The 19,334-nt window shown below is 35.5% G+C and overlaps 2 protein-coding genes across 2 annotated transcripts; both read right to left on the bottom strand.

Annotated features, from left to right (window-relative positions):
- Positions 1–391: 391 nt before the first annotated feature.
- On the bottom strand, positions 392–1,333 carry LOC106001167 (olfactory receptor 4A16-like). Its single transcript, XM_013036297.1, has one exon. The coding sequence runs from the start codon at positions 1,331–1,333 to the stop codon at positions 392–394; it is 942 nt and encodes a 313-aa protein (XP_012891751.1).
- A 9,346-nt stretch (positions 1,334–10,679) lies between these two features.
- LOC106001137 (olfactory receptor 4A16-like) lies at positions 10,680–11,615 on the bottom strand. Its single transcript, XM_013036265.1, has one exon. It carries the CDS (start codon positions 11,613–11,615, stop codon positions 10,680–10,682), a length of 936 nt encoding a protein of 311 aa, XP_012891719.1.
- Positions 11,616–19,334: the final 7,719 nt, after the last annotated feature.

Raw genomic sequence — 19,334 nt, 5'->3', positions numbered from 1 at the left:
AAAAACTCTACACTGGTAATGTCTCATTTTATTTTGCTCTGTTCTGTGTAATTTTCCCTTGTCTTGTAGTAGGAGATTGGATCTAACCAAGCACTACATGGGGGCCTTGAACTCCTAGTCCTCTCCCCACTCTCTTATGATCAGTTAAGATAGAAAGTTTCAAGGTGACTCTAGTTTGACATTTTTTATGTGTTATACGGGAAAAAAAATCAGTGTCTTCATTTCAGCTTCCCTAATTTCTTATAAGATGTAATATCATATAAGATGTAATCTCATATAAGATGTAATCTCATTATTGAAAAGAACCAGTTCTAGGGAATACATTGAGCTGAGTAACCATTTGTAAGAATTCACTGTCTGTCTGATGTTTCTGAATTAAGAACAAGCCTCTTCACTGTGGGAGATTGAAGCCTCCTCCACCCGTGGTTAACTGTCTACACCAGAGTTTGTTCATAGCATTTTTCATCTCTGAATTTCTCAAGGTGTATATCAAAGGGTTCAGCACAGGAGTGATGATCATAAACACGACACTGAGGGACTTGTCGATGGGAAAGTTGGAGACAGGTCGCACATAGATGAAAATACAAGGAACAAAAAAGAGCACCACCACCATGATGTGGGAGCTGCAGGTGGACAGGGCTTTGCGCCTCCCCTCCTGACTGTGAGTCTTCAGATGATTCAGGATGACACCATAGGAGATGAGAAGGAGGATGAAGACTGCCATACAGATGGCGCCTCCATTGGCAACCACTGTGAGGCCTATGACATAGGTGTCAGTGCACGCGAGTTCCAACAGTGGGAACATGTCACAGGCAAAGTGATCGATGACTTTGGGGCCACAGAAAGGAAGATTGTACACAAAGACAATCTGAACCACAGAGTGTGCAAAACCTCCAGTACAGGCCACCACCAACAGGATAAAGCAAACCCGCAGATTCATGATGGTCACATAATGCAATGGTTTACAGATGGCCACATAGCGGTCATAGGCCATCATTACCAGAAGGAAGATCTCAGCACCACCAAGCAAGTGCTCTGTAAAGATCTGGACCAAGCAAGCAAGGAAGGAAATCGTCTTTACCTCACAGAGTAAGTCTACAATCAACTTGGGTGAAACATTAGTGGAATACACGGCATCCATGAGTGATAGGCAAGCAAGGAAGAAGTACATTGGGGACCCTAAGGAGGGACTGGCAATAATGGTCACCATGATGAGCAGGTTGCCCACCATTGTCACAATGTAGATGAGTGAAAATAGGACAAACAAGGCTTTTTGCACATCAGGATTCTGAGTGAGGCCCAGGAGGACAAATTCTGTGACATTGTTCCTCATTGTTTACTCTTGTATGGGGCTTGCATGACAGATGAGGGCTCCAAAGAACAGTTCCTGTCATGAAATTGTGAACAGTATTTAGAATCCAGTGTGCCATACAGAACATTTTCATCACTGTCTTCTACAACGGTGAACACATATTAAACTTTTAGTATCAACTAGATTGATATCCCAAAGGGGCCATGATACCATCCCCTGACATTTCTATTATTCCTCAATGATTTTCTTTAGAACCTAAAGTAAAACAGAGAAATACCCAACAGTTTTCTCATGCATTTAATAAGTCATTGCTTAGAATTTATCACACTGTTGTGTAGATTTCAGCAACAAGAGCAGGGAAAGGCTTCTTGTTGCCTATTTACTTTCTAGTGATGGCAGTTCCTTCTAAAGATGTGAAGAGATAAAGTCACTGCTTCAAGTTTGTAGTATTCATGGATCATGCTGTTCAATATGATCTGGGTAGCACCATAATCAAATAACTAAAAAGAAACATTTAACTGAATAAAGTTGTACTCCAGTATTCGTTAAGGGGCAATATTTTGTATACCAAAAAGTCCAGTCTTTGTGACTTGTTCATCAAATTGGGATAAATACACTGGACTTGAAATGTGACATCAGAGTTCTCAAGCATTTAACATGCTGCTTCCTGGAACAATTTCTTCTTATCAACTTTTTCAGGAACTATAATAATATTCTTTGTAGCTTGCCTGTGCCCATTTTACAATGCACATCCATTCACTACCTTGATTTTCAGCAAATATTTTTAACTAAACTGAACAAAATCATGATTTTTAACAGCTATTGAATTAGCAACACCTTTATTTTGCTGGGGTATTTTTTTCATTTTTTTAATTGTGAAAATACCATACAGAGGGGTTACAATTACATGAGCAAGGTAATGAGTACATTTCTTATCAAGCGTTGTTACCTACTCCTTTGTTTCCCCTTCCCATCCCTTCCCACCTTCCACCCCCCCCCCCCCCCCCCCCCGTCAAAGAGGAAAGAAGGATGGCCAATAAACACATGAAGAAATGCTCAACCTCTCTAGCCATAAAAGAAATGCAAATCAAAACAACATTGAGATTCCACCTCACCCCAGTTAGAATGGCTATAATAAAGAACTCTAATAACAACAGATGCTGGAGGGAATGTGCACAAAAGGGAACCCTACTGCATTGTCGGTGGGAGTGTAAACTTGTTCAACCACTTTGGAAAGTAGTATGGAGGTTCATCAGAAGTCTCCACATAGAGCTCCCCTATGACCCTGCTTGGGTAGTTTTTAGATATGGTAAGACTACTAATAATGATGGAGAAAATAGTAAAGTGAAAGGTAGTGAATAATGATGTATGTTTTTATATATAAGACTTCCTGGGACATAGTGCTCAAAATTGGAAGCTCATAATATTAAAAATCATATCCTAACAAAGGAGAAAAGACCACTTGAATAAGCTCAAAAGTCTTTACATATAAAGACAATGTGATCGAACTACACGATTAAAGAAATCCTCTTCATTCAAATTATTTGCAAGACTAATTTGTGTAGTTCTATATCTTCACATTCTATTAACATCTTCATGTTTTTTAAACTTTAAACAGAGAAATTGCCAAGTTTATCCTTTCTACTAAACAACACAAGCCAATAGTCAATGTGACATATTGACTACTTTAACCACATCAATTCTAAAAGACTCTTGGCTGCTAGTCAATGAAATAGACCCAAAACATCCGAGGAGAGAGACAGGCACCATTATATGGAATCAGGGTCTATGCTGTCGTGATGAAGTCTGTGTGACTTCAACAACTTAGAAAACTTCTCTGACCATCTGTTTCATCATTTTTCTGTGAGGACAAACATAGCATCTACCAATTATGCATGTAAGTACATACAATATTGCTTTGTACCTGAAAAGTCTAACTAAATGATATCTGTCATTAATGTTCTTGAATGCTTTACTATAAAGTTGGATTGGAAAAAAAAAGTCATCATAATCTCTCTCATTTTAACATGAATATTGACATATTTCCAGGGTATATAGAATACAATACCTGTAAATAATGTACTCCATTTGTGGGATAGAATAAGTTTATATCTATGAAGAATATTTATTTTCTAAATGACATTAAGAGTAACATTGACCTGTAAAGAAATCTATTTTATGAATTTTACCATGGAAGAAGACACATGCATAGTTGAAGTATCTTTAGAAGTCACCTATGGGAGCTTGCTTGCTTGCTTATTTGCTTACTTGTCCTTTTTCTTTTCCCTTTTTTTTGTACTAGTCATGGGGCTTGAACTCAGGGCCTGGCTAATGTCCCTTGGGCTTTAGGCTCAAGGCTGGCACTCTATCATTTCAGCCATAGCTCCATTCTGGCCTTTTTGGTAATGTATTGGACATAAGAGTTGGGGAGGTGGGAAGGGAAGAGATGGTAGGTGAAAAACAAAGGAGGGGTAACAATACTCAACAGGAAATGTATTCATTTGCTTACTCATGTAACTGTAACCCCTCCATAAAGTATCTTTAAAATAAAAAATATATATTAAAAAGTCCATGTAAACTTTCAGGACATAATAGACACAGAGTCCCTCATGATTTACCACACTGTAATTGTAAATTTTATAATTCTGATATGTTTAAAGGAATTACAGTGCTTCATTACCATACTATGAAAACTACAATACTCCATAAAAGAGAGTAATAAACCCATTTAAGTATTTGTTTAAATATGTCTTATTTATTATTCATTATAAATATCATTATATGTAATGATATTTGATATCTAATATATTTATTTAGTATATAATATTCTCAATCACATATTTATCATGGGTCAATCATATATGTTATTATATATGTTAATATAATATAGTTTATATTTATTATAGACATATATGCTATGTGATAAATATTATATTATATATCTCAGGGATCACTCATTATTTGTGAAAGATAAACACCAGCAAAATGTCAGGAAAAAATATACTTGTATGTTCTAATTAATTTCTGTGTTTTGCTAGCTTTATTGGCTTAGTTCAGGTGCACATAATGACAGTTGAGATATTTAATCCATTGGTTGTATTTCAGTATAGCATATGAATTTTCACCTGTTATCCATTGTCATTTCCCATGAGCTCACATCTTGGGTCTTGTTCTGGTCTGGAAATGAACACTGCTTTCACTCAGGGCTGCTCAGCCTCTTAGGAAGCTGTGTGTTCACAGAACTTAGGATAGGGTGAGAGGATCGAAAGATGGCTCCAACTGTCCACGGTATTTCCACTCAGGTTTTCCTCATTTGTCTTTCAGAGAAAAATGTCCTTAGTGAACGGTTTTAAATATCAACATTTATGGTAAAGACAGCTGAAGATTCTCATGCATTGGAAAACTTCCTTCATGGAAAACACTTATATTTTTGTGATTAAAACTGACAATTAGTAGAAATTAATCTAGCCAAGTGCATTACTTGGTAGAACTACTAAACAGAAACTTTCAATATTAAAATTAGTGACATAGATTTTCTAAAGCATGAATAAAGTCTTTAGTATGACAGCATTTTAATGGATACCTGCTAAGATCATTAACAAACAATACAAAGATTGGTATTCAGTTAATTGCTAAAATTGATGTTGGATGTTTCTCACAAGTAAAGGAAATGTGTCAATGCTTTAGTCATTCAAATAATCTCTTCCTAAGTAAGTTCTCTTCCATTCTAACTATAAACATATCATCTCTATAACCCATTCCAAATAATAAAAACCTCTATACAAACCCATCTATAAAAAATAATACATACCAAAAACATGCTGTTTCTGGATAAGCAACCAACTGAGAGCTACTCACACCCACATAAAATCTTGTTTTTTAAAAACAAAAATCTTGATGTTTTTTAAAAACGAACTGTCATTTCAACAGGTAAATAACTTTTCCCTTTATTGCGTGCATGCTAGGAATTTTATATCATAGTTATTATTAATGAGAGATGCAGTAAGTTCATTATAGATTTGTTTATTCAATACTTGGAACAAAATCAAATGGATTAGTCTCTGGAGGGTAAATTTCTTTCTTTGAACAATCCCTTGAGAGAAAATCCTTGGCTCCTACCAAGAGAGAGTAGTTACCTGAAAAAGTCATATGAGAAACACATAACGTAGGAATAAAAAGTCTCCACTATCTTTATTAATCATGTATTTCACATAATGAAATGGATAAGGAAGGAACTATTTGATCCAGCCTAAAAATATTTAATCCAGCCCTAATCCCCTTACCTAATTATACCCACTCTACCCACTGTGTGTACCACACTTCCTAGGATGCTTTGAGGCTCAGTGGCACAGTGCCTTTCATTTGAATGAAACATGAAAATACTTCAGTATAAAAGAATCCAGACAGCTCTAGTGTGGCCTTGTTTGTGTTCTGTTGGATAAATGACCAGAAGTGGGATTGCTGGGTCATAGGGAAGCTCTATGTTTAGTATTTTGAGGAGGCTCCATACTTCTTACCAGAATGGTTGAATAAGTTTATATTCCCACCAACAGTATAGTAGCATTCCCTTTTGGCCACATCCCCACCAGCATCTGTTATTGTTAGTTTTCTCGACAATAGCCATTCTAACTGGGATGAGGTGGAATCTCAAGGTTGTTTTGATCTGCATTTCTTTTATGGCCAGAGATGTTGAATATTTCCTCATGTATCTATTCTTACTGCTTCTGAGAAGTTTCTTTTTATGTCTTTAGCCAATTTACTAACTGGGTTATTATTTCCTTGAGGAATTATTTTGGGAGGATTACTTATTTGAGCTCTAAGTATATTTTAAATATGAAGCCCTTGTCTGATTCACATCTGGTAAAAAAAAATCTCCCATTGTGTGGGCTTTCTATTTATCTTGGTGGCTATACCCTTTACCATACAGAAACTTCAGTTTTAGACAATCTCACTTATCCAGTCCTTCTTTGACTTGTGATTCTGGAATTTTACATAGGAAGTTTGAACCATACCCATTCCTGCAATATTTTCATGGTATTTGGCCTTAAATTTAGGTCTCTGATCAGTTTTGAATTAATTCTGGTGCAAGATGATATGTGTATGGATCTAGCTTCAGTTCATTACAGCATTGTTTATCATAGCCAAGATATGGAATCAACCAACCCAGATGACCCAAGCAAGAAAATGTAGTTCATATACACAATGGAATTAAATCCATCTCTCAGAAAGAAGAGTATGATACCATTCATAAGTAAACTTATAAGGAGGGGCACAGAAATGGAGGGACAAATGGTGGACAAATGCAGCAGTGCTACTCACTAGATACTATGTTAAAAAGGAACTATCCAACTTGAAGGTAGGGACAAGTGGAAAAAAACAGAGTGGGAGGGAAGGAGTGATATTGTCCAAAAGGAAATGTACTGTATATCTGACTTATGTAACTATAAACCTACTATACATAACCTTTAAAATAACAGGAAAAATAAATTAAAATATATTTCAAATGTCACATAATGAAAATTAAATGACAAGAAAAAGCAGCAAACACTAAATAAATAAACAAATAGAATCCTGTTATACTAAACACATACATTGTTTGGAACATACTAAAATTGGGAATTCGAAACAGTTGGGAAAAATAATTATACACCTATACAACGGTCCAACTAGGACTAGAGGCATGGCTCAAATGGTAGAGCACCAGCCAAGAGCAAACAAGCCTAGCAGGAGTTTGAAGCCCTGAGTTCAAACCACATAGGCATAGAGGGAATGCATCTGTAATCTTACCTAAGGAGGATGAGATCAGAGGATCATGGTTTCAAGCCAGCTTGGAAAGAAATGTGTATGTGTGTGCATATGTCCCAGGCCCAGGGTCTGAACATGTGCCTGGGTGCTGTCCCTGAGCTTTTCTTCTAAAGGCTAGCACTCTACTATTTCACTCACAGATCCATTGCTAGCTTTTTGCTGGCTAATTGGAGATAAGAATCTCATGGACTTTCCTTCTCAGGCTCGTTTCAAGCCAAGCTCCTCAGATCTCAGCCCCTTAGTAGGTAGGAATACAGCATGAGCCACTGGTTCCTTGTTTTGATTCAATTTTAATTAGTTAAAGGTAGGGGAAATACAAAGGAGGAGATAACAATGCTTACTAAGAAATGTACTCATTATCTTGTCCATGTAACTGTAACCCTTCCTCTGTACAGTATTCTCACAATAAAACACTTGTTAGATAAAAAATTAATAAAATATTTTTAAATTTAGATATATTGAGGACTGTCCTAAGTATAGGTTTTCCAATTTTGGAATAATTTAAGAAGGTTGCATAAATGCAATAGGATTTTTTGACAGACCAAACCGAAGGATAAAAAAAAGAAAAAATAACTCTTAAGTATAATCATTGATATATTTAATAGTTTTTATCTATTGTTTATTGACTCACAGATGCATTTTCTTTTTATATGTTGATAGTATATCACAGAAAAGAAAGTGTAACTATAACACAACACAGCCTTCATATTTTATAATTACCATAGAACAATGAAGAGAATGAATTTTTTTTCTTTCAAGTTTTTAATTTCAACAAATTGAAAGAATTCAGCAACTTCCAAGATTAGGAGCAATATTTACAAGAATAATTTGAAAAAATATTATTTTGCTAAACAGAAAAATCCTCACTTGCTAGATTTATTATTGGAGAATGAAATAGCATTCTTGCATAACAAATATAAAACAAGTATGGACAAAAGTTAAACTGTAGGTCTGTCCTTTGCTTCACTTGTGTCCAAGTTTCCTTTGATGACTCTCATTTTCATTCTTTTTAATTGACAGAGTATTCTAAAAGTCTTTACTTTTTCTTCCCTTTAGATTCTTGTCCCATAAGTGATTTTTACCTAATCTAGTTGCTTTGGTTATCAGTTAATGGATGGATGAATCTAGAACTGATTTTCACAGCCAACTGGAGAAGGGATATATAGCCAGCAGAAAATAATTGTTCTCATGGTGACTTACTTATGAACTCCTTCATGTGAGTTCTTAAAGACCTCCTTTGCTGCATTTTCAGCTCTGAGTTTCTCAGCATGTAGATTAATAGGTTGAGGCCATATAAACATACTGATCGTTCAGTGGGGAAAATCTGCAAATGTTTGCTGATTGCTACACTGAAAGGTGACATCTGTTCCAGCCCACACAACCAAGATACAGGTTGGGACGACTGTTTTTGAGTAATACATTTTTATAGGGAAAGACCACAATCATCCCCAGGATGCTAAGAATAATCAGCACTCCATGTTTTCTAATTTTATCCAATACTCTAATAGCATAAGTAAACATATGTCATAGAGCATAGAACTTACTACAAAATGTTGATTTTTTTGATTATGTGATCATTTATCCAGAAAATTCAAAAGGATTAGCTATAAATCTCTCTTATAAAATAAAAGAGTTAGAGGGAAGTGATTTCATGTAAAACTTTTTTGAATAACACACAGATATTTAGAAAACATAATGCAGAAAGCAGGTATTTTATTAACTTAGCCCAACCAACAAACCTAAGCACAAATAAAAATGTTAAAGATCTATACAGTGGAAAAAAGAAGAAAATGAAATACTGAAACAATAAACAAATTTGAACAAAGATGTTTCATGATTTGCAATATGATAATTTAATTTGTTCAAATAAAATTATACATTTAATATACTGGTAGTCAAAAACCTTTAAGATTTAGAAGCTTCTGAATTTTTCATGAAAATAAAACCTTCCTAGATTGACAAAGCCTTCTAAAATTATTCCAAATAGGAAAATATTATTTTTTGAGAATAGTGAATGGGAAGCATTTCATTACAAATCAATATAATATTGAATTAGATATAATCACCTCAAAGAGAAATAGAATCATAAAATTAAATGCATGTTCTACAAAATTAAGAAAATTAAAGGAAAGAATGAGGTTGGCAGGGATAGGGAGAATGAACAAAACTCATTGTATTTATATACTACTTTTATGGCAACTCTTTTGTAAACTACTTAAAGATAAAAATAAAAATTAAAGAAATGGAAAACAAGATAGCTAATTGATAAAACTAAGATAGTTTAGAAAGGAATACACAAATATTTGAATGTAAAAAAATGAACATAGCCTATCAGATGAAAAATATTTCTAATGTCTTAAATACAGAAAATTATTATTACAGGAACAAAAATATCTCTATTTAAAATGGCTTAAAACCTAGAATGCAATGTTCTCAACATAAAAGAATCTTAAATGATGTAATGGCTATGTAATTATCTCATTTTTATTTGAAATGAGAAATTCCAATTTAACAAAATAAATGATAGTGTAAAAACATAACCAATAGCCTAGTACCAATGGCTCACTCTCTAATCCTAACTACTCAGGAAGCTGAAGTCTGAGGATGGAGGTTCAAAGCCTGTTAGGGCAGGAAAGTTTCTGATACTCTTACCTACAATTAATTACCCAAAAGGCTATAAGTGTAGTGGCGGTTTAAGTGATAGAGCACTAGACATGAGCAAAAAAGCTCCGGGAAAAAGCCTGGGTCCTAGCTTCCCTCCACAGCATGGAAACACAAATAAAGACAAAGAACCAATGAAACTGAGAGGTCTTTGGGGTCCATCTAATCAATATATTAGAATTAGTACCATGTTCAGCATGGTTTTCTTTTTTGTGTGTGAAAATACTGTACAGAGGGATTACAATTACATGGGCAAGATAATGAGTACATTTCTTATCAAGCATTGTAGCCTCCTCCTTTGTTTCCCCTTCCCTCCATTCCCATTCCCCCCCAGCCCCTCCCCCCAATCCTCCCGCTTCCCCCCCCCATATCAAAGTTGTAAAGTTCCTTGTGGACATAACGACTTGTACATTTCATTGCTGCAATGGGTCCACCTATATCCCTATTTAAACGGTTTGTTTTTCCTTCCCCTCCACAAATTATACCGACATCAAATACAGTGAAAGCAGGGGTTATACTGTGGGGGAGGAACATACAAAGCAACAAAGAAATAATCTTATAAATGTGTTAGAAACAATCACATGAAAGAAAAAAAACACACTTGAATACATATCTTAGGGTTCATTTCCCTAACTTCACCTTATCTGACCTTTTTGGCTTGATTCAGACATCTACTAGATATTGCAAATAAGGGAAAGCATGGGACCTATGTTTCTTTAGGCCTGGCTTATTCACTTAATATAATTTTTTCCAAGCCTTTCCATTTCCTAACAAATGGGGCAACATCATTCTTTCTGATGGAGGCATGGAATTCCATTGTGTATATACACCACATTTTCGTGATCCATTCATCTACTGAGGGCATCTGGGTTGGTTCCATACCTTAGCTATAGTAAATAGTTCAGCATGGTTTTCTAACTCTTGTTGATACTATGCCCCAAAGTTTTCCCATGGAAGTTTTCATCTCTGAATTTCTCAAGGTATAGATCAAAGGATTCAGCATGGGTGTGACAATGGTATAGAAAACAGTCAAGGATTTGTCAATGGGGAAGTTGGAAACAGGTCGAACATACATGAAGATACAGGGAACGAAAAACAGGACAACCACCGTGATGTGGGAGCTGCAGGTGGACAGGGCTTTGCGCCTCCCCTCCTGACTGTGAGTCTTAAGATTGTTCAGGATGATGCCATAGGAGATGAGGAGAAGAATGAAGACCACCATACAGATGGCGCCACCATTAGCAACCACAGTGAGGCCTATGAAATAGGTGTCGGTGCAGGCAAGTTCCAACAGTGGGTACATGTCACAGATGAAGTGGTCGATGACATTGGGGCCACAAAAAGGGAGGCTGTACACAAAAACAATTTGAACAATTGAGTGTCCAAAACCTCCAGCCCAGGCCACCAGCAATAGGAGGATGCAAACTCGTCGATTCATGATGGTCAAATAGTGCAGTGGCTTACAGATGGCCACATAGCGGTCATAGGCCATCACCACCAGAAGGAACACCTCAGCACCCCCAAATAAGTGTGCAACGAACAATTGGACCATGCAAGCTTGAAAGGAAATCGTCTTTACCTCACAGAGGAAGTCTGAAATCATCTTGGGTGAGATGGCCGTGGAATACACAGCATCCATGAGTGACAGGTAAGCAAGGAAGAAGTACATCGGGGAGCCCAAGGAGGGGCTGGCAATAATGGTCACCACTATAAGTAAGTTGCCAGCCATTGTCACAATGTAGATGAGTAAAAACAGGATGAATAATACTTTTTGCACATCAGGATCCTGAATGAGGCCCAGGAGGACAAATTCTGTGACATTGTTCCTCCCTGTCATCATTTCTCTTCTTGGCTTTAGAGATGACAACATAGGACAGGAGAGCTTGGCAGGAAATCAAGGACAGGACTAGGAACTGCCCAGCATGAGGACAGCACCGCTGTGTCTACTACCTACAGATGTGACCATGATCTCCTGTATCACGGAACACAACATCTTTACATCTTCCAAGTGGTAAATGCACAGAAAATGCTTAGTTAGCATCTACTGGGTTCCTCTTCCAAGAAGCACAACAACCCTTTTTAGGGACAATTCTATTTTTTCTTGGATTGCCTAGTTTGCTTACGGGTACGTGGTTTTTTCTCAAAATGAGTAGGTTCCTAAAGAGAAGAGTAGAAAAAAGTTTATTGGTCATTTATATGTTTAAAACTATCTATATAAAAGAAGCTACCACTTGATCCTCGCAAATACACAAGGAGAATTTTTTTCTTCTTTTTTTATGAAACCATCACACAGGAGTGCCAATAATTTTGAAATATATAACCAATATCAATTCAGTCCTTCATCTTACTATATTTGTGGGAAGAAACTTTACAACATGATCAGTGTAGCACCAAATTTCACATCTGTACTAGAACACCCATTTAGTGATATAAATTGCTCTATTAGAGGTTTATCTTTCAAATTTCAAGGTATATCCAGTATTTTGGTAGTACTGGTGTTTGAACGCACAGCCTCATGACTTCTAGGAAAGTTCTCTATCAATTGAGCCACAGCTCCAACCCTTATATCCAGTATTAATAAGAGTAATTAAATTTCATGAAATTTGACTCTAAACTATATCAAATAATTCCAGAATTAATTACACTCATAGCTATAACCACTACTAAATATGAGCTATACCTCTATCCATTTTCACTAGCCTACACCAATTTTATTTACATTCCCTGTCCAGATTTTTAGCAATATTTTTAACTAACCCATTTTAGCAAATATTTAAAACTAACTCCTTTCTCTCACCAGTGATTACATCAGGACCTGAGTTTTTATTTATAAGCTTTACTAGGTTCTGGGCAAGTTCAAATAGAAGTTCAGTGAGGAGATTCAAAAAATCCAGTATATTAAATGAAAAACTTGTCCTCCTGGGTCTCACTTAGGATCCTGATGTGCAAAAAGTATTATTCACTCTGTTTTTACATCTTGTGTGGGTGCATGTGCATACACACCAGACTTAGAAAGCCTGAGTCTCAGCCATTTGTAAGTATAATTACAAATTAGTCTCAATGTGCATATTGTAAAATATATGGTTATAACAGATGAATTCAGAATCCATTAAACATCCAACTACCTACAGCATTATAAGAGGAATTCTTTTTCTACCTCTTTTTATTTTGATTTGTTTTTTATATGTGCCTATTCAAATAGCAACCCCCAAGTGCACTATTGATTCCTGGAAAAAAATGTTATCAATAATAAATGGTATGTAATATTTGCTGTCAGGGTGTGGCCCAGTGGCTCTGGAACCTCATGGCTTATGCTGTGATCCAAGGTTCATTCATTTACTATCAGTGTGACCTTGGACAACATAACTCCCCCGGTACCATACTTCTTCCTTTTTGCATGTGTACATTCATAGTATTCACATCTCCTTGAGTTATTGTTCTGCTGTTAAGATACAGAGTTAAAAAGAACTGCCTGGTGAACTCTATTTAAATGGTATGTGGTACTAATATTTTTGAGAGCTTTGCTATAAGCCTTTTGATGGAAATCTGCCTTGCTCTTGTAACCCAATGCTGCCTTCCTGGCCCACTTCCCCCCACGCCTCTGGGGCTTTCTAAATTTCCATATTGCCTGCGGGAGACCATCTTCAGTAGCTGTCCAAACCCTCCTGCTCTGCACTCCATGTATCCCCGACTCCGTCTGGTGTTACCTGGTACCCCTATACAGAAATGATTAAATCCAGATCTCATCTGTTTAAGTCTCTTCTTTCTCTCATCTTGTCTGCTTGATCTTTACTACCATATGCCTAACATCTCTATTCAAAATTATCATGATGATTTTTGCCAATGCAATGAGAACCATAGAGGGGTCTTAGGCATTGCCTGGTATGAAAAGAAAGTGTATCTGTAAGTCATGAACACATTCTTAGACACAGAATAAAATTTTATGTTGTACATTTTACGTATATCAGCAATATAGCCATAAATTCTTGTGAAGAAATGTATTTTGACTGACAGCAACAAAGAAAATTCCTTTGTAGGGACTCTAGGGTGGAGGATAGGTGCATAAAAATAAAATAATAAATAGATTCACTTGTTTACACATATCATATATAATATATTACATATTATATGTATAATGAGTAATTCATGATATATACATATATATATATATTTGTCAAAGATAAAATAAACACCAATAAAGGGTCATGAAAAAAATGAATATATTTGTATGTTCTAATTAATTTCTGTTTTGCTAGCTTTATTGGCTTAACTCAGGTGCCTTAAATGACAATTGATGATGCTTACTACATTGGTTGCATTTCAGTATAGCATAGAAATTTTCACCTGGTATCCACTGTCATTCCCCATGAGCTCACATCTTGGGTGTTGTCCAGGTCTGGAAATGAACGCTGCTTTCATTTAGGGCAGCTCAGCAGCTTAGGGAGCTGTGTACGCACAGAACGAGGATAGCGTGAGGCTGTTGAGAGGATCGACAAATGGCTCCAACTGTCCACTGTTCCTGTATCTCCACGTGGATTTCCTGATCTGTCTTTCAGAGAAAAATGTCCAAAGTGGATGCCTCAGATATAAAAGCTTTTAAATTTCAATGTTCACTGTGCAGACAGCTGATTATTCTTACCCTTTGGAAACTATTCTTCTTGGAAAACACTTATATTTTCATGACTAAAAACTGACAGTTCATAGACGGTAACCTAGCCAAGTGCATTATTTGATGGCTCCACAGACAGACCCAGAAATTCTTTATGAAACTCGGTTACATGAGTTTCTTAGTCGATTGTGCTAACGCCACAAAAAGTTCTTTAGTTTGCCAACATTTAAATCGATACCTATTGAGATCATTAACAAACAAGACAAAGGTATTCAGTTAATTGTAAAAACTGATATTGGATGTGTCTCACAGGAGAAGCAAACTTTTCAATCCTTTAGTCATTCAAATGACATCTTCTCAAGTAAGGTCTCTTCTTTCCTAAAAAATATATATATGCCAAGATCTCCATAATCCCATTCCAAAATATAAAAAAAGCCATTGATAAGAAAAAGATGCATACACAGAAATGGAGGGACAAAGGGGAAACAAATGCATCAGTGGTACTTACTAGACACTATGTTGAAAATGAACTATACAACTTGCCAAAAAGAAATGTACTCTTTACCTATCTTATGTAACAGTAACCCCCACAGTATATCACCTTTAAAAATAATAAAAATGATTTTTAAAAAGAAATTATGCATGCAAAAAGAAAACACGACACTTCTAGGCGCTAAGAACAAAACACCAGCTGAGAGCTACTCAAGCCTGGGTAACACCTGAGTTTTTTCTAACAGGAAAATACCTCTTCCCTAAAATTTATACATGCAGGTTACGAGTTTTACATCATTGTCTTTATTAATGAGAGATACAGTAAGGTCATTATACATTTGTTTATTACAATATTTGGAACAAAATCAAATGAATTCATCTCTCTGGGGTAAATTTCTTCCTTTGAACAATTCCTAGAGAGAACATAGTAGGCTAGAAAATACAGAGAGTACCTAATTGACAAAAATCATATTTAAAAAAAAACCTTATAAGGTTATAACAAAAGTCTCCACTGCCTTATTAATAATGTATGCTTCCACATTATGAAATAGATAAGCAAGGAAATATTTGATACAGCCTGAAAATATTTAATTCAGCCCAGTCCCCTTACCCAATCACACCCAACCTAACCACTGTGAGAAAGACATTGCCCAAGAAGCTCAGAGGCACAATGCCTTCATTTGAATGAAACAGGAAAACACTTCAGTATAAAAGAAGGCTGAGTTAGATCCAAACACATGCATTGTCTTGGAACATAATAAATTGGGATTTCAAAGCAGTTGGGAAAAAATAATTATACACCTATGAAACATCTAACTAGAACTAGAGGCATGGCTCAAGTAGTAGAGCAATAGCCATGAGCAAGCAACCAAACAGGAATTTGAGGCCCTGCCTTCAAGCCACAGCTATGGCAGAGAAATAAAGATTTACCTAGATCATGGTTTGAAGCCAGCTTGGGCAGAAAATTCTGCAAGATTCCATCTAGATATCGATCAAAAATCCAGGCTGAAGGGATGATTCAAGAGATAGAGAGCCAACATTGAGCAAGCAAGCCATGTGAGAATGAAAGGTACCTTATTCAAGCCTCGGAATCAGTAAAAAAGAAAAAAAAAGTCTAACTAAAAACTTATTAAAATTCTGCCCCTAGCTAAACATTTTTAAAAATATAAAACCACAAACCTTGATTTTAAAATGTATGTAAGAGTTTTTCATGGGACACTGGCGACTCATTTAATCCTCGTTTCTCAGGAGGCTGATGTGTCTAGGATCATGATTCAAAGCCAGCTGGACAAAACAGTGCATGAGACTATGTAACCAATTAACTAGCAAAATGCCCAGCTGGAGGCATGACTCAAGTGGTAAAGGAGCAGCCATGTGCAAGAAAGGTGAACAAGAATAATAAGGCCTGAAGTCAAACATGAGTTTTTGGGTAAAAGTGATTTCATATATTCTTTTAAACCAGGCATATTTTTTTAAATACTGATAGATTTGACTATAGAAATATAAAAATGTGGGCTGGGAAGGTGGCTCAGTGGTAGAGTGCTTGCCTCGCATGCATGAGGCCCTAGGTTCGATTCCTCAGCACCACATAAGCAAAAAGAAAAAGCCAGAAGTGGTGCTGTGGCTCCAGTGGTAGAGTGCTAGAGAGCTGAAGAGCTGAGGGACGGTGCCCAGGCCCAGAGTTCAGGCCCCATGACTGGCAAAAAAAAAAAATATATATATATATATATATATATATATATATATATAATGTTGCTACAATTCTATAACCATTTCATAGTTTTATAACATCAAAAGTAAATCATCAGATAGGAAGCTTGCATACTGTAAAGAACATTTTATACCTATACATTTGATATATTTGATATTTTATACCTATATCATCACAAAAATCTGTTTGGCAAAGAAGAAATCTGATCAAATAATGTAAACCGAATGCAAACCATCTTAAATAATGTAAGATGAATGCAAACCATCTTAAATGGGTTAATTAATATTCTAAATAGATAAACTTAGCGAATCTCAGTGAAAGTAGACAAATGAAAACAACCTTTCAGTCAAATTACCACTTATTATATTAGCATTGTCAAGGGCACTTTGCTGAGAATGAGACAATCAAGTATTCTCAAAGAGTGGTCAGTGACGAATCTGTCAACAGATTCATGGATGGTTTCATGCCAATCTCCATGAATACCAACATTTAAAATGTGTGTACCTACTGACTCAACAATACAGCTCCTATGAAGTCAACAACCATATCCAAAAAGCTCATTGCAGAATCACTTATTAAGGGAAATGTTTACATGTTGAGGAATACTGATTGCATCAATTTTTGTAAATCTTAATAAAGTAACATCATATAATAAAAAGAAACCTGGCATTAAAGTATATTATGTGTACTCATATAAAAATTTTCAAGATACTAAGGATAAAAAAACAAGTTTTATATAGAGAAATGTAACCACTTATACTGGACAAGAATAAATACTTGATGAATCTTAGAAATACAGTGCAGCACTGGACTCTGAGACGCTGTGAAAAGTCTAAAGAGTGATGAGGATTTTTTCAAGTTTTATCATTTTGTATGTATACATTTTATCTTTACATTGTATATTTAAGAGATAAGTCTTTTCACTGAATACTCACGTAACTGAAATCAAATAGACATAGTATTCTACAAAGTAACCTATATACAAAGTGTATCGTACTGTGTTATCTTGTATGATAAAGAGAATGAAAATTTCAAAAACAATATAAAAGTAAATCAAAAATAAAAATGAACACATTAATTGGAATCACTTGGTTTAATTTTATTAATATTTGTGTGTGTATGTGTATGTGTGCATGTGTATTTGGGGAGTACTTTTCCTGGGAATTGTATCCTTGAGCCGAGTGCTATCACCTTAGCTATTTTTGCTCCAGGCTTTCAATCTGTCACTTGAACCACAGCTCCATTTCTGGTTTTTTGCTGGTTAATTGGAGATAAGAATCTCATGGACCTTCCTGCCCACGATGGCTTCAAACCACAGTCCTCAGATCTCAGCCTTCCAAGTAGCTAGGAGTACAGTCATGAGCCACTAAGACCCAGCTTTTCCATTAATTTTATTCAATTAATCTAAAAATGCTTTAAAAGTAAAATATATTAAGGGCCGTTCCAACTTCGGAATAATATCAAAAGAGTGAATCAATCTAGTAGGATTTTTGACTAAGACAAGAGAAGATGCCCTAAGTATAATTATCACATTTCATGGTCCATTATGTATTATTTATTGACTCACTATTATAGACATGTTATGCCTTTCTAATACACTGATAAATAGATAACAGAAGAGAAAATGTGATTACTAACACAACATACCTTCATATTTTATACTTACTGTAGAGCAATGATGAGAACGAATTTCAACAGCCAATTGAAGATGGCTTCTCAGCACAAGGGAACTGTGCCCAGGAGGAAAGCAATTGTTCTCATGCTGGGTGACTTACTTATTAACTACTTTTTGTAAATTCCGCTTGAGGACCTCCTTTGCTGCAATTTCAGCTCTGAGTTTCTCAGCATGTAGATTTAGGGGCTCAAATGGGGGTGGAGGCTGTATGAACATGCTCGGTGATTTGTTGCTGAGTGGTCTTCCAATGATGTTTTTGACTCTTACATTTTTGATTGCTGCATTGAAAAGTGATGTCTGTTCCTGCCCAGACAACCAAGATAAAGGTTGACACAGTTATTTTTAATGAACATATTTTTATAAATACCAGTCTTCCCTATGGATGCTAAGTATAAATGAAAGTTTTCCATATTTCCAGTATAATATAACAAGTAGATATATGTCATTAAACATTAGAAATTCCTACAAAATATTGATTTTCTTAAGCTATTAGATCATTTACGTAGCAAATCCTAAAGTGTTAACTGGAAATCTGGCATGTGAAATAAGGAAAGAAATGAAGTATTTTGATGTTAAATATTCCATAGTCACTTGGAAAATGCAATGCACATATATTTAATTAACTTTACCTAAATAACAAATACAAACACAAATAAAAATGTTAAGCATTTGTGCAATTAAAGATTTTAATGACTAAAACAAAGCTATTTCTTGATTTTGAAGTGTTCAGGTACAATTATACATTTAATACTGTTAGTTAAAAACCTTGATAGATATATAGAGCCTTCCAAAGTTATTTCAAACAAGAAAACATTATTTGATAAGATTATTGAATGGGAAGAATTTTGTTAGGTATCCATATAACATTATGAATGGATCAAGAAAATGTGGTATATATACACAATGGAATTCTATGCCTCCATCAGAAAGAATGGCATTTCCCCATTTGTTAGGAAATGGAAAAGCTTGGAAAAAATTATTTTAAGTGAAGTAAGCCAAGCCCAAAGAAATAAAGGTCCCATGGTTTCCCTTATTTGCAATATCTAGTATATGTATGAGTCAAGCAGGA

This window comes from Dipodomys ordii, unplaced genomic scaffold (genome assembly GCF_000151885.1).
Source record: "Dipodomys ordii isolate 6190 unplaced genomic scaffold, Dord_2.0 Scaffold270, whole genome shotgun sequence".
NCBI classification, from domain to species: Eukaryota; Metazoa; Chordata; class Mammalia; order Rodentia; family Heteromyidae; genus Dipodomys; species Dipodomys ordii.
The sequence above is the reverse complement of the archived record's forward strand: the minus strand, read 5'-3'. Positions and strand labels throughout refer to the sequence as shown.